At 40.9% G+C, this 14136-nt stretch overlaps 1 protein-coding gene across 2 annotated transcripts in view; it reads left to right on the plus strand.

Annotated features, from left to right (window-relative positions):
* Positions 1-10973, plus strand: part of LOC308396046 (heterogeneous nuclear ribonucleoprotein L-like) — a 47552-nt gene extending 36579 nt beyond the window's left edge. The window contains exons 7-13 of one of the 2 annotated variants that reach the window (XM_080881106.1): positions 967-1026; positions 1155-1390; positions 3199-3320; positions 5703-5901; positions 6500-6557; positions 6695-6793; positions 9453-10973. In XM_080881106.1, the coding sequence (XP_080737232.1) occupies positions 967-1026; positions 1155-1390; positions 3199-3320; positions 5703-5901; positions 6500-6557; positions 6695-6793; positions 9453-9508 (830 nt within the window). In that variant the 3' untranslated portion in view covers positions 9509-10973. The remainder of the gene's footprint in view (positions 1-966; positions 1027-1154; positions 1391-3198; positions 3321-5702; positions 5902-6499; positions 6558-6694; positions 6794-9452) is intronic. The other variant, XM_080881107.1, reaches the window with a different exon arrangement.
* Positions 10974-14136: the final 3163 nt, after the last annotated feature.

Here is a 14136-nt window from a genome sequence, read left to right on the forward strand (position 1 = left end):
GGTGCTTATAGGTTTCTGAATATAAAACTTTTCACTGCTTTTCATCATTTTTACTTGGAGGTACATACGTTGTGCTTTAGATTCAGAGAGAGAAAAAAATCAGGGGAAACGGCTGGATACACAAAATGGTGACAGACTCAAGTGGTATGAACCACTACAAAAATAACATAAGAGCAGTAGTTTCTCCACATTTACTTTTTGTCTTATTAGGGGTATTAAATAAGTTGAGATCCCATTTGGCACACTAGCACACTGAGTCTATTTGGCTCAACAGCACCAAGAAGAGGCAGCAAAATAACCAAGTTACCATTAACATTAGTGCAATGAATCCTGAATCCTGCTTGTACCGGGACTTAAGTAATATTTAGGACTGAAAACCAGGCAGCATTCACTAATTTCGTTCCTTTAAATTCAGATAAAACTGAAGGTATATTGTACTTGGCCTTACAAGTATGTTATCTAACTAGTATGCTATCTAACCTCTAGATGGCGTTACCCTGTCCTCCAGTAACACTCTGATGAATCTTGAAAATTGTTTTTGACCAGAGGATATGTTCTTCAGTGTGCATATTAAACAAAAATGTAGGACAGTTTTCTTTCATTTGTACAATATCTCTAAAATTAGAAACATCCTTTCTCAGAGTGACACTGAAAAACTAGTTCATGTATTTATTACTTCTAGGCTGGACTACTCTAATTCATTATTATCCAACTGCGCTTAAGGCTCTCTGAAAAGCCTTCAGTGGATCCAAAATGCTGCAGCAAGAGTACTGACAGGTGCCAGAAAGAGATAACATATTCTTTCTCTCATACTTCCTTCTCTTCACTGGCTCCCTCTTTGAACTGCAATCAAACTTAAAATCCTTGTCCTCACATACAAGTTCTTGAATAATCTGGCCCTATCTTATCTTAAAGACCTAATAGTACTGTATCACCCCATTTGAGCACTTTGTTTGTTTGTTACAGAGCGGGGGAAGGGGAGACAACGTCATGCCATATTGGGAGAGCATCCATCTAACGGAGGTGGTACTGTCTGTCTTCATCCCTCCCTGTCTAGCTGCCAATATGTTATCTCTTCCACTTGTTCCACTGCAATTACTGTGAGTCCACTGTACCACATAATATCCCCTGAGTATCTGTGCGTATCTTTGCAGGTACACACTGGCCCCTCTTGCCTCTACCTGCTAAAAGCCAGAACTGGAGGTACAGCGAGGAGGTGCAGGAGAGGATCTCTTACCCGCTACTCCAGAAGACCTCCCCCACATTCTCTTCCTCTTTCCTTGGCAAAAGCATTACTAGCTCTGTCACCATGGTGAGCGGTCTCCATCCTGTTAAGATGAACTGCAGCCGTATTTTCAACCTCTTCTGTCTCTACGGCAATGTCGAGAAGGTGTGTAAGGATCCTCTCTGACTTTTAGAGGTCATGTTGATATGAAAATACATATATTGTACAATAGTTCCTATAATTTTCTTTTAATAAATCTTAATCATAACTTATGTTCTAGGTATGTATGATTTAGTTTATTTTTACAGTGCTCAAAAAAAGAAAACATCAGATCTCAATGGAAAAAAATAATTCTGGATAGCTATACTAAAACAAAAGGATGCCACATCATTGGATGGAAATGAAAATTAGCAGCTTACAGAATGAAAATGTGAAAAAAGATGCAGCACACTAGTCCATTTTGTAGCAACTCAAAATGGCACTCAGTAGTTTGTATGACCCCCATGTGCTTGTATACATGCCTGACAATGTTGGAGCATTCTCCTAAAGAGACAATGGATGTTGTCCTGGGGAATCTCCTCCCACGTTTGGACCAGGACATCATTGAGCTTCTGAACAGTCTGAGGTGCAACCTGGGACGTGTCAAATGGACCAAAACATAATGCCACAGAGGTGTCCTTTAGGAACTCCCTGTTTACTCTGGCCATATGAGAGCAGGCATTGTTTTGAACCAAGACCAACCTACGACCCATACTCCAGTGTAGGGTCCAACAATGGGTGAAGGATTTAATTTCAATACCTATGGATAGTCAGGGTGCCTTTGCCTAGACTGTAGAGATCAAATGCAAGTTGGGTTCCTCAGTGCCAGGCAGTGAACACAGGGCCAGTTCGAACTTAATAAAAAAAGAAAAAACAAACAAGCCAAATCTCATGGACCATCATCAATCTGTATTAACTTCTCATGTATGCCTTAACCATGCATGTATTAATTCATTCATTCATTAAAGAGGTGTTCCCCCAGATGGTGTACTGAGAAATAAGGTATGCATTCAAATTTTTTTTACAGCCACAGATTAGCTGTCTACGAAGTTCATTTACTGTATTGGTGGCACTTTATAAAAATGTCCCACTATTAAGCATTAGTACGGTATTAGAAAGTCCTTAAGTCATCATGTACATATTTCTTTACACCTCCTCAGTATGTCATTTATAAATGTACATATGTTTATCCATCTGTTACTGTTACACCATGTACTACTGTCACTGCTATACTCACTGCTCACTATGTACAGCTATCACTGCAACAGCATCATTGCTGTTTATAATCACAATCATATTTATTATCATTATCATAATAATATCTGCATTCATAAATGGTTTGCTAAGGAGGAATGGTGCTCTGTAATTGTATGAATTAGTAAGGCAGTTAAAATGGAAATGGACTACTTTAAAAAAAAAAAAAAAGAGCAACTGACCTGCCATTTAAAGAAAAGCGAGTAGCTTCTATCTTAAAAGGTCTTTTGCAGAGTTGGCAAAAGTACAGACATTCTGTACTATGCAAATACTACTGTTAAAAACTACTCGAGTAAAAGTTGAAGTACTGATTTCTTACACGTCTTCAACAACACTAATTAGCCTGCAGTTTGTAGCTATCCACTTCACTGTGCTTCTCCTTCAAGCTGCATCCACTGTTTGTTTGGGTGGGTGATTTGGGCATCAATAGCATGTAATTTCAAGCCTGCGCTAATCAACATCTCATCTCTCCTGTGACCCATGGCTTTTTATATTCAGAGCAAGTGAATATATTTTAGTTTCAATATTAATGATTTTAAAAATTGCAGTAGAGAGAGTAGGGGCAGGGTTAATGGGATGGTGACACTCATGCAAAATAAATAAATACTGCAGTTATCGGCAGCTACCATGCTGCAAAATGGTAGCTCTTCAGCTAAAGAAAATATCTTCTGTGTTTGCAGGTGAAGTTCATGAAAAGCATTCCAGGCACAGCATTGGTAGAGATGGGTGATGAGTATGCTGTGGACCGAGCTGTGACTCACCTAAATGGTATCAAAGTATTTGGCAAGAAATTCAACGTCTGGTAAGCACTAAATATGCATGCTTCAGACTTGAAGACACTTGGGGTTTGTGGTAGGGAGTCTGATGTAGTCTATCCGGTCGTTAAGTGATGACGTGACGAATCCTACTTCCGGGCCTAAAGTAGTCTGCGTTTAATATGGCTTTTGTGTTGTTAACATGTTTAATGTTTTGTATTTTCTTCTATTTAATCTCAAAAAACTCCTAAAACAGTCAGTGATCACTGTTGACCTCCCTCGGCTTTTATTACCGCTAATCATTTATTTAAGCTCAGTTTTTAAAACCTTACGATGTAACTACAGCCCAGCCCATGCAGCAGTATATGAATGACTAACCTCGTATTGTGGATGGATTATCTCAGTTGTTCTCCTGGCTGAAGTTTGGTCCTTTTACAGCATCCTGCCATGCGTTTACATTTGTTCCTGACCACCGAGAACACTCACGTTAACTTTTATCGAGTGGAAAAAAAGTTAGCTTGTTTATATTAGGCTAACATAGCTGTGTCGCTAGCGGTCACGTAACACATCATTATATACCAGCTAGTATATCTTCTTCATTTATGTTGGAAGTGATAACAGAGCTGTATGTTTTAATTTGTTTCCAAAACCCCGCAGTCAGGACCAGTGTTGGTCAAGTTACTTGAAAAAAGTAATCAGTAACTAATTACTGATTACTCCCCAAAAAAGTAATACCGTTACTTTACTGATTACTTATTTTCAAAAGTAATTCATTACATAGTTACTTAGTTACTTTTTAAAAACACGATTTACAACCTGAATAGGTAATAAAGCGATAGATCTTTCAGCCCAATTCTACTTTTTCTACATAATCCATCATACAAAATGTAATCAAATGGAAAAGTTCCTTTTTAAAACTTGTTTTATTAGTTTTAATCTTTTAACTTCATGCATCAAGCAAAAAAAATTTTGTGTTTAAACTCACTCTTTCAAATAGATGCAAGTAAAACACAGCAGAAAATAAATAAAGTCAAAGACTAGCGGTCCTTTTGCTCTATTTTCACCTGTATAGCAGGAGTGGGGTAGGCGGAGGTGTGCTCTGGTGCAGGTGTGCCGCAGCGGTCAGTTGAAGAATCCGTGAGTTACTCTGTGAATTTCCCATTACGTTGTAGCGCACTCGGTGCTCACTTGGAAGTTTAGGGTTTTTTTCGCTGTAAAAAGAAGTTTTCTTCCCACGCACAACGGACACTAATGTTTTTGTCACTTTTTATGGAATCAAACTTAAAGTAAGGTCAGTACTTCCACGCTTTAAACGCTGCACGCTCATACTCTCTCCCGCACTCGATATTGTTGATCTGCACACAGCTGTTGTCACGAACGACGCACTTGCTTACGTCACTGTCATGAGACATTCTCGCAAAAAAGTCACGGTTTTAGTAACGCAGTAACGCAGAGTTCCTACGGCAAAGTAACGGTAATCTAATTACCGTTTTTGCAATAGTAATCCCTTTTTCTACTCGTTACTTGAAAAAAGTAATTGGATTACATATCCTGTAATCATCTCATGTCCTGCCCATCTCTGGTCAGGACATGCTATATTGTATTTAGATAGAAGCTAGCGAGCTAACTCCCTGCTAACTTCTAACTCCGTTAAATGTCATAAATTCCGTTTTCATGGATGCCTGGATGTTAAACTCAATTGTTACACCTGGTAGAGCAGAACGCTGATCATTTTTATTAAAGATGAAAGACTTTAGACAGTTTTTCAACTCTCAGTAATGCCACAGTGATCGTTTGATATATGGACCTGCAGCGGAGTTTAGGCCCAGACACGGCTAGTGACGTCAGACTTAACGACCGGATAACAAAATATCTTAACTGCTACCTAAAAGTACATGACGCTGACATTGGCTCTAGTGATATTCATGTCATGATCATAGGTCAAAACTGAGAAGAAACGTGCATGTTTAAATAAAGGAAAGGAACACATTTTTTTTTAAGACCTGATATCCAAGAACTCTCCAAGGACTGAAAATTCCTACAAGCTGTCACTTGTATTTTACATAAATAACAGCAGTTAGCCTCTATTTTTTTTTTATAAAATATGTTGGGCTGTTCCAGCCTTTGCAAATTTGTAGAAATACTGCATTATTGTATTTTTTCATTACTTCAGTCAGTGACTATCTGCCCAGAACTTAAAGGAGATCTATTTTATCCATTACCTGAAACAAGCCACTTGAGTTCACTTTTTTAATGTTAAGCCAACTCTCTTCTGATTGGTAAGGTATCCCCCCTCCATGAAATCATACTGTACAGAAAGTAGAAAAAGCCTTAACAAGCAGACTGACGCATAGGATTTTGGCTCACACTGATAACATGTCCTTACAATACTTTGTCTATCACACATCCCTTTATCTGACCCTGCTCAGTGTGTCCAAGCAACAGGCTGTGATTCCCAGTCAGGTCTTTGAGCTGGGTGACGGCACCTGCAGCTACCAGGACTTTAGTCTAACAAGGAACAACCGCTTCAGCAGTGCACAGAGCAGCAGGAACATCATCCAGCCACCCGCCACTGTGCTGCACTTCTACAATGCCCCACCAAACCTCAATCAACACCAGTTGCAAAAGGCAAGGCCACACCTGCATGAGACTTATTATTTCAATGGAGAAATGCTAGACTGAATGTCTACTCCAAGTGAGCTTTCTAAGTAGACAAGTATGCGCTCCACTGTGGCACGCCTTGAACTTTCTAAGTAGATCAAAGATAAGGAGTGGTATGTTGGTTGTTTGTTTGGAAGCATCTTTATTCACACATAGAAAGAAATGGGCTCAAGTTATTTTCTTTCTGCTCAGTGTACGTAACAGAATAGACAACAAATAATTACTATGGAATAAATAGATGGAATAGACTTGTTACTATATAAAATAAAATAAACAGTAAATTAAACTTTGTAAATGTTTTGATTTTACACACGGTACATCTTGACATTTTAAGGTGTCAATAAACCTAGTATACCATCATAATAACCTTGTTCAGGGAGATTTAATCTTCAAGTTACTCAGTTTTGCCTGTGGTCTTAAGATCACTACTGTAAACTTATTTTTAGCAGTGACAACCAACATTGAAAACCAACACTTTTTGTCAAGTTTTAGTTTGGTTTTATATTAACAAAAGAAAATGCAGGAATTGCTTTTAAAAATGCTTTTCTATCTTTCTTGCCAACAGCTCTGTACTGAATACAACATTTCAGCATTCTCTAAGTTCAAGGTTTTTGATGCCAAACGTAAGTTTAACCAATTAAGCAGCGATAATAACTCCTCAGGTCCAGGTATCAGGAGATATCATTCAGTGTGTACACGTGTGGTTTTTGTTGTTATAAACATTTCCGTCTTTCCCCCATCTTCCTCTTCCTCTAAGCAGCCAGCTCAAAGACTCTGTCTGGTCTGTTGGAGTTTGACAGTAAGACTGAAGCTGTGGAGGCTCTGACAGTCCTCAACCACCACCAGATCCGAATACCCAGTAAGTATTCAAATGATTCTCAGAACTGCTGACAGCAGGTTGCTGGCAGTCCCTGTGAAACCAGTTGCTAAAGACATGTTCTGATATTGCTTCAGAAAGTGAGAAAGAGGGTCCAAGACATGCAGAGGATGACTGAGTCAGACTTAAAGCAGAATGTTTATCGGCTGGTACCAATAATCAAGAAGAAACATAAATTCAAAAGGGTAAACTGAAAATTATTAACCACAAGGAAGATCACTAGAGTTACTAGGAAAACCACACTGTCAGTGTCCTGTGTCACACTCTGTTGTGACACAGGACAAGGGGAAAGAGGATGACAAGACACAGCTTATTATAGTAAAAAAAAAAAAAAAATATATATATATATATATATATATATATATATATATATTAGGGGTGCAACGATACACAAAATTCACGGTTCGATACTTTGGTGTCACGGTTCGATATTTTTTCGATACAAAAAAAATGTTCATGCCTTTTTAATTTGTCATTTATTAAAATTATAAATATATATTTTAACTCAAAAGTACAGTTTTTAAATTTAACCCTAACCCTTGTGCGTGTTTTTTATTTTGACAGCGAATGCGCACCTGCGGACCACTTATGTGCAGCCCTGGTTATTTAGCTCGTCATATTGCAGCCACAGAAATTCTTTTGTCCATGAAACCATAAAGCTGCACTTTCTTTTTGCCTTATAGTCTGATTTGTCATAACTTCTCCGTTTTGTGGTAAGCTTTTCTTTGGCTGTCACTTCTTCACCCTGACCTGTCTTATTTGGCTCAGCAGAACTAAAATATATATCTGTCTGTGAAGGTTCTCAGTCATCCAGGTCATCGTAGTCAAATATATATCCTGCTGCTTTTACACACGCACTCACATAAGCTCAGCGATTCTCTGCGCGATCAACCTCTCACATGTTTAAGCTTGCTGCGGGAGATTTCACTTGTCATGTTTGCATAGTAAGCTAACGATTAATAAGACGATGTCAGAGGAATTGGTGCACAAATTATCATCACTCACAGATCAGTGCTGTCGCTCTCTATACACAGTTCGCACGATTGCAAAGTGAAAGCAAAAAAACAAGCGCAAATTCAAACGCGATTTCAATATGTCACATATTGACAGTGGCTCACCGATGCCAATGACATAATTACCCAGCTACATTTCTGAAAGAATGCAAAAGCATTGACATATATTTTTCCTACAATAGCCCGACGGGCAGGGCAGAGATAGATTTTGGTAGCCCGACTGAAAAAAATCGCTAGCTCCGGGACGTCGGGCTAGCGATATTGCAAGCCCTGTATCTGATTGAGGAATCACTCATCTTTGGAAAAAATAGTTTATTACAGAGAAATGTCTCTTTCCAAAATAAAAGCTATACTATCCGCTTCTTCTGGGCTATATTCTCAGCAGCATAAGGAGAATCATGTGCTAACAGCTGTCTAAATGACTCGGCTAAAGTTAGTAGCATGCTTGTTGTTTTTGTCTTTGCACTAGGATGATGTCGGCGTAAATGTGCAGTCATATTCGTTGTGTTCCCACTAGTGCTTTCAGGTTAATCTCGTTGAAATGACGTTAACGCCACAACACGGCAAATCTCCGTTAACGAGCTACCGCCGATCGCCCCGTGCATGGGGCTAGACGGCCAACACGTTAACGAGCTAACTGCGCTAACACACTAGTTCCCACCCATGTAATTGAGCATTGCATGGCACAGCCAACATACTGTTTTACTTTAGTCCATGACTCGCTTACCTTCAGGGTCATACGTCACATGAAAACCAAAATAATTCCAAACGCCAGATCTGAATGAGGGTGGGGGAGGGTGGGGGAGGTGCCCTGCGCTCTTCCTTCTGACTATGCTGTCTGTGTGGAGCGCTCAGTGGATCTGCGCTCGACAGTGCAGCCTAGGCGGAGTAGTTGAACGCAGATTCACTGAGCGCTCAACACAGACAGCATCGTCAGAAGGAAAGTTGATAAAATAAATTACAAATGTTGTATTGTTCGATACATATGCGTACCGAACCGAAAGCACTGTATCGAACGGTTCAATATCGATACGAATATCGTTGCACCCCTAATATATATATATATATATATATATATATATATATATATATATATACATACATACATACATACACATATATATATATATATATATTTATATATATATATATATATATATATATATATATATATACATACATATAATATAAAATAATTACTGAAATAGGATAATTACAACAATCAGAATTAATTATTTTGTCTTCAAGTTAGAAAAAATAGATAAGACAAATTAAGACTAGTTACCTAGAACGAAGGATGACTTTAACAGACAAGATGAATGGGTTTCAAGGTCCTAATCACTCTAACATAAGGTATAATGTTTTGTTCAGTTCCCCTTTCTTTCAGCATGGTCAGTGCAGAGTGCAGCCTCTCATATGAGATTGGACAAGCAACAGCTTGTGTTCACTATTATATGAGGCTTTACATAGGTTGGGTAAAAAAAATTAAGTAAAGAAATTAGAACGCCATCAAACAGATAAGCATTATTCAAACTTCAGGACAAAGTGTCTCATATGTTTGTGATGTTAAACTGAATGTCAGGAGTGGTCTTTCACAATAAAGTCAACATCTTTTCTCCAACCTGCAGATAGCTCCAGCCCTTTCACCCTGAAGCTCTGCTTCTCCACCTCCTCCCATCTGTGACCCAGAAACAAGATGGCCCGGACAAACTGGAAAAGAGTTTATTTGTTCCTTGAAACAATTCTACTTTTTCAATGGATGATTGCTGTGTGGTCAATGTAGAAAAAAAGATTTTAGCAATAAACTAAATAAGTGACACTCTTGAAAATTAGATAATCGAGCCAGACTTTTCTTTGTTAACATTTGTTAATATTTCATCTCATAGTTTCGGTGTAATTTGTTTGAATGTAAAGTGTTTGAATTAGTTAAATTCCTTACAGGGGCTTAAAATGGAGTACACTAGGAAAAATCTAATGGGAAGCAATTAGAAACATTTGTCTTAGTTCTGTGTTCAGTCCAAAGACAAATGATGATAACAACCTTGTTTTATTTGTGTAATTAAAGAGAAAATATAGAGAGCTTATATCATTATTAAAGCCCACCTGCATCAAACTTTTGCCTCAACTTAAAAATATGAAAAAAGCCTTTTAATAAACTTATATTAAATCAAAAATACAGTTTGTTCCAAAACCACTAAACCACTGCTGAACTCATTTGGTAGTTCTTTAAAGCTAAACAGCAACTTCAACTAATAAATTCATGTCTGTTTAAAAAAACAAATATCTGCTTTACTATTACTGTGAGCGCCCTGATGTTGTATTTACTCTTCCCATCATCAAAATGTAAATAATATTTTGTAAAGAAGGTGCTGGGTGTAACTGCTGTAAAGTACTGTGTGTTATGTTCACTATAAGTAAAACATTAACCCCAGGAACATTTATGCACTTTATAGTTGTTGATGAGTACTGCTCGCACTTCCAGTTGTTGGATTATATAGCATACCTTCTTTTTCCTGGATAATGTTGTCTAATGCTGCCTTCCAAACTTTTTGAATCAAACCTTAAATACACTGCTTAAACAAAACTAATTAATTTTTGCTGTGATGTATTTGTGTTATGAAAGGACGCTGAACAGCAACAGAGTTAATAAAACTATTGATTTCTGTTAACTAACAGAAATCAACCAGCAAGATAGAATCATTAAAAATGCGTTGAACATGAATTTTTATTTTGTTTCTACGTTCCTGCATCGTTTGAAACCAAAGACACCAAAGCAGGCAGAAGATTTAAAGATTGATGAACTAAGTTTTTAAAAAACCTAACCCACAATGTAAATACATACATAATTTTTGCTACATGTCTGGATCAGGCTAACTTTACCACTTAGCCAAATGTCTGATTTTTTTGTACATGTTAAAAAATAATATAACAGCAATGAAGAACACAATCAAAACAAAACATAGTGAAAACAAGATAATCATAATAAATAACATGTTGAAAAAGGACTAGGAAGAAGCATAAGCTTATTTAATCCCACTAATATTTCTACTAATAATCAATCCCTTTTTCTCCTTGTTTATGCCCTATCCTTTCATAAATCCTTCCAATTTGTTACATGGTTTTATTATCCCAATATACTGTTAAGAGTTATGCATATTTACAAATATTTAATACATACATGCTCATATATACATATATGTATACACACATATGTTTACACACACACACACACACACACACACACACGAATAGTGGGTGACAGCACCAGGTCCAAGCCTACATACTCCCTCTTCTTTGTGAAAAACATATTTTTGTGGCTCTTTTTAAACAGTCATACTGGGATTTTGCTTCATCTTTTTACCCAGTCTTTTCCACAGGTATACTCCACATACAAGATGCAATAACTTTTTAAAACCGTACAGATAAAGGGATGTTTTACATTTATTTTCCTCCTCAGATTGTATTTTCCCATCCCTTTTAGAATATTGTCTGGAAGTAGGTTGGTTATTGCTTTAAACATAATTTTATAGAGCTGTTTTAAATCTTGTTATACTATGTATAATAACAAGAAAGGCTTTCAATTCAACTTGTGCAGTGTGAAAATGAACTAGATAAGTGAATTTTAGTATTTTGGATTTGTATTTACACTTATTTATGACAGGAGTTATTTCTTATTCTTCCCATGCTGTAAGGAACATTGAGTTAGGATTCCTATCAATCAGGCTTTAGATAGAGTCAACAGAGGCTCTGCAATTCTTTATGCCAGATTTGGTCCAACATTTACAAAATAACTGTTGAAGCTCTTGACTACATCAGCAGCATTGTCCTCTATGATGCCATTATCAATAAAATACTGAGGATAACTTTGTTGTGCAGAAATATGTTTAATAATAATATTCAATATACCCCATTGTAAACGACCACGGCAGACCCAGTGGCATTTTGCTGCTTTTATTAATCCCTACACGGTTGCTGTACATTCGCACTCAGAGCTGCAGCTCTCCCGCTTCCAGCTCAACATAACACCAGCAACCCAACCACAGGACCCAGTACAATATTTAATTCGGCGGGGCGTGATTGCGGATGCCGTGCAGGTGCGTCCGCCTCCTCTGCACGGCACCGCAGGCCACGCCCCGCCACATACCCCCATCGCCCGACTGAGGCCGGGGAACCATCCGGCCGAACGTACTCCCCCCCACCGCGAGCGGGAGAGGGGATCAGCCCGGACCGTCGGCGCCCCCGGGCCCTGGCCAAGCGACGGGGAGTTGTGAGTTCAGGTGGCCGCCTGCGAACCCAGCAGCGTCGGCGAAGCTGGTCCGGAGGTCGGCCGCGTGGCAGGTGGACGCAGCGCTGTTGGTACGGTCGTGCGCCCCAGCTCGCAGGCGGCTGGGCAGATGTCCGGCAGGCACCGGCCTCTGGTGGAGGTGAGGCCGCTCTGCTCACCCCGCTAACCTCGGGCTTCGGTGGCGCGGACTCCCCTAGCACGGGCACCACCGACTTATCCCGCGGCTTCTCCGCCCCTCCCGGTGGGAGCAGCTCCCCTCGCTGCGCCTCCGGCGCTCCCTCTACCGGCTGGAGCGGCTCCTCGGGCGCCGCCTCCACTGTTGTCTCTCCCGGCTGGAGCGGCTCCTCGGGCGCCGCCATCGCCGCTGTCTCTCCCGGCTGGAGCGGCTCCTCGGGCGCCGCCATCGCCGCTGTCTCTCCCGGCTGGAGCGGCTCCTCGGGCGCCGCCTCCACCGCTGCCAGCTCCGCCGCCTTCTTCCGGGGCGCAGGAACGGGCACCGGGCCCTGCAGAGCCCCAGCGGCTCCCACGCGAGGTGTGGGGACAGGCGCTGTGGCAGGCTGCGTGCTAGTTGGTCGCAACCCGGGGGCCGGCACGGGCGCCTGCACGGACTGGATCTCCTCCACTCCAGCGCCTTTGGGAAGCGCCGGTGGGGGTGGCGGTGGTGTCGGGCAGGACCGGATCAGCGCCGCCAGATTCTCCATCCTCTGCAGGTGGCGTTCGGTCTGGTCCTGCAGCTCTTCCTGCCTGCGGCGCCACACCGCCGCCTGCTCCTGCTGCGTGGCCGCCAGCTCGGCCACCATTCTCGCCAGCTCCTCCCTCTGCTGGCCCACTCCTGGATCTGCCGTGCCTCCCGTCCTGGGTTTCGGCACCACTGTAAACGACCACGGCAGACCCAGTACAATATTTAATTCGGCGGGGCGTGATTGCGGATGCCGTGCAGGTGCGTCCGCCTCCTCTGCACGGCACCGCAGGCCACGCCCCGCCACACCCATATTCCCTTAATATTGTGTTTGCTATTGTCCAGTATTTTCCTGTAATATTGGTCAATTTATTTTTCTATTTTTTTAATATTTTTTCTTTTTCTAATCTTTTGTCTTTTTGTTCTTTTTTTAAAATCTGTATAGAGTGTGCTTTTTTTTTTTTACACGCATTTTGTAAACCCTTAGTGGTTGAACTGAATATTTTTGCTTTCTGCTGTATCATATTGTTGAACATTCTGTTGGAAGCTGCTACGCAAGTAACCCCAGCGGAAGGGGTTACACGAATAGGATGAGGGCCCGATGGAATCTTTGAAACATTCAGATTGAAGGCGCAACAACTAGTAGCTCAGTGTTTCAACATTCGGAAGAAGGAACTGCTCTCACGGCTAGAGATTGATGGGGTACAACACAAATGCTACAGCAACGAGCAGCCAGAACTACAGGTCAGGGGGGAAATTTTATCACGCCCACCAGAGATTGGGTACCAAGTCCCAAGTGCGATAGAACAATGATCGTTCCAAGGTGTACTCTCAGTGGGGAACAATATGAGAACAGCACCACTAAGGTTGGACTGGAAAAGGACTGGAAGCATATGGGAGAAGGACGCAACCCCCTAACTGGTTGAGAAGGACGCAACCCAGGATGCTTAGTGGCTAGTGGATCTAAGTGCAGACCACAACAACCTCCCTGAACAGGCTCCAGTAACCATCAAGTGGGAGATATTCTCCAGTATGAAGAGTTGGAAATCACCAGGCCAAAACATGTTTCATGCCTACTGGCTGAAGAAGCTGACTGTACTCCACGAGCAGCCAGAATAGAACCAGTCCCATCCACCCAATAACCTGCTGGAACATGGAAGCTCCTGTCAGGCATCATATCACCTAGGATGAGCATGCACATGGCTCAATACATGAGCGGGGTTACAAAAAAAATGGCAAGAATACCAGCTAAGACTGTGCACTGCTGGATGGATTACAAGAAGGCCTATGAATGCTTAGAACTGTGCAAGATCAACAGGACCCTAAGAGCCTTCATCAGAAGCGACAC

Source organism: Rhamphochromis sp. 'chilingali' (assembly GCF_963969265.1).
Source record: "Rhamphochromis sp. 'chilingali' genome assembly, chromosome: 4".
NCBI lineage: Eukaryota > Metazoa > Chordata > Actinopteri > Cichliformes > Cichlidae > Rhamphochromis > Rhamphochromis sp. 'chilingali'.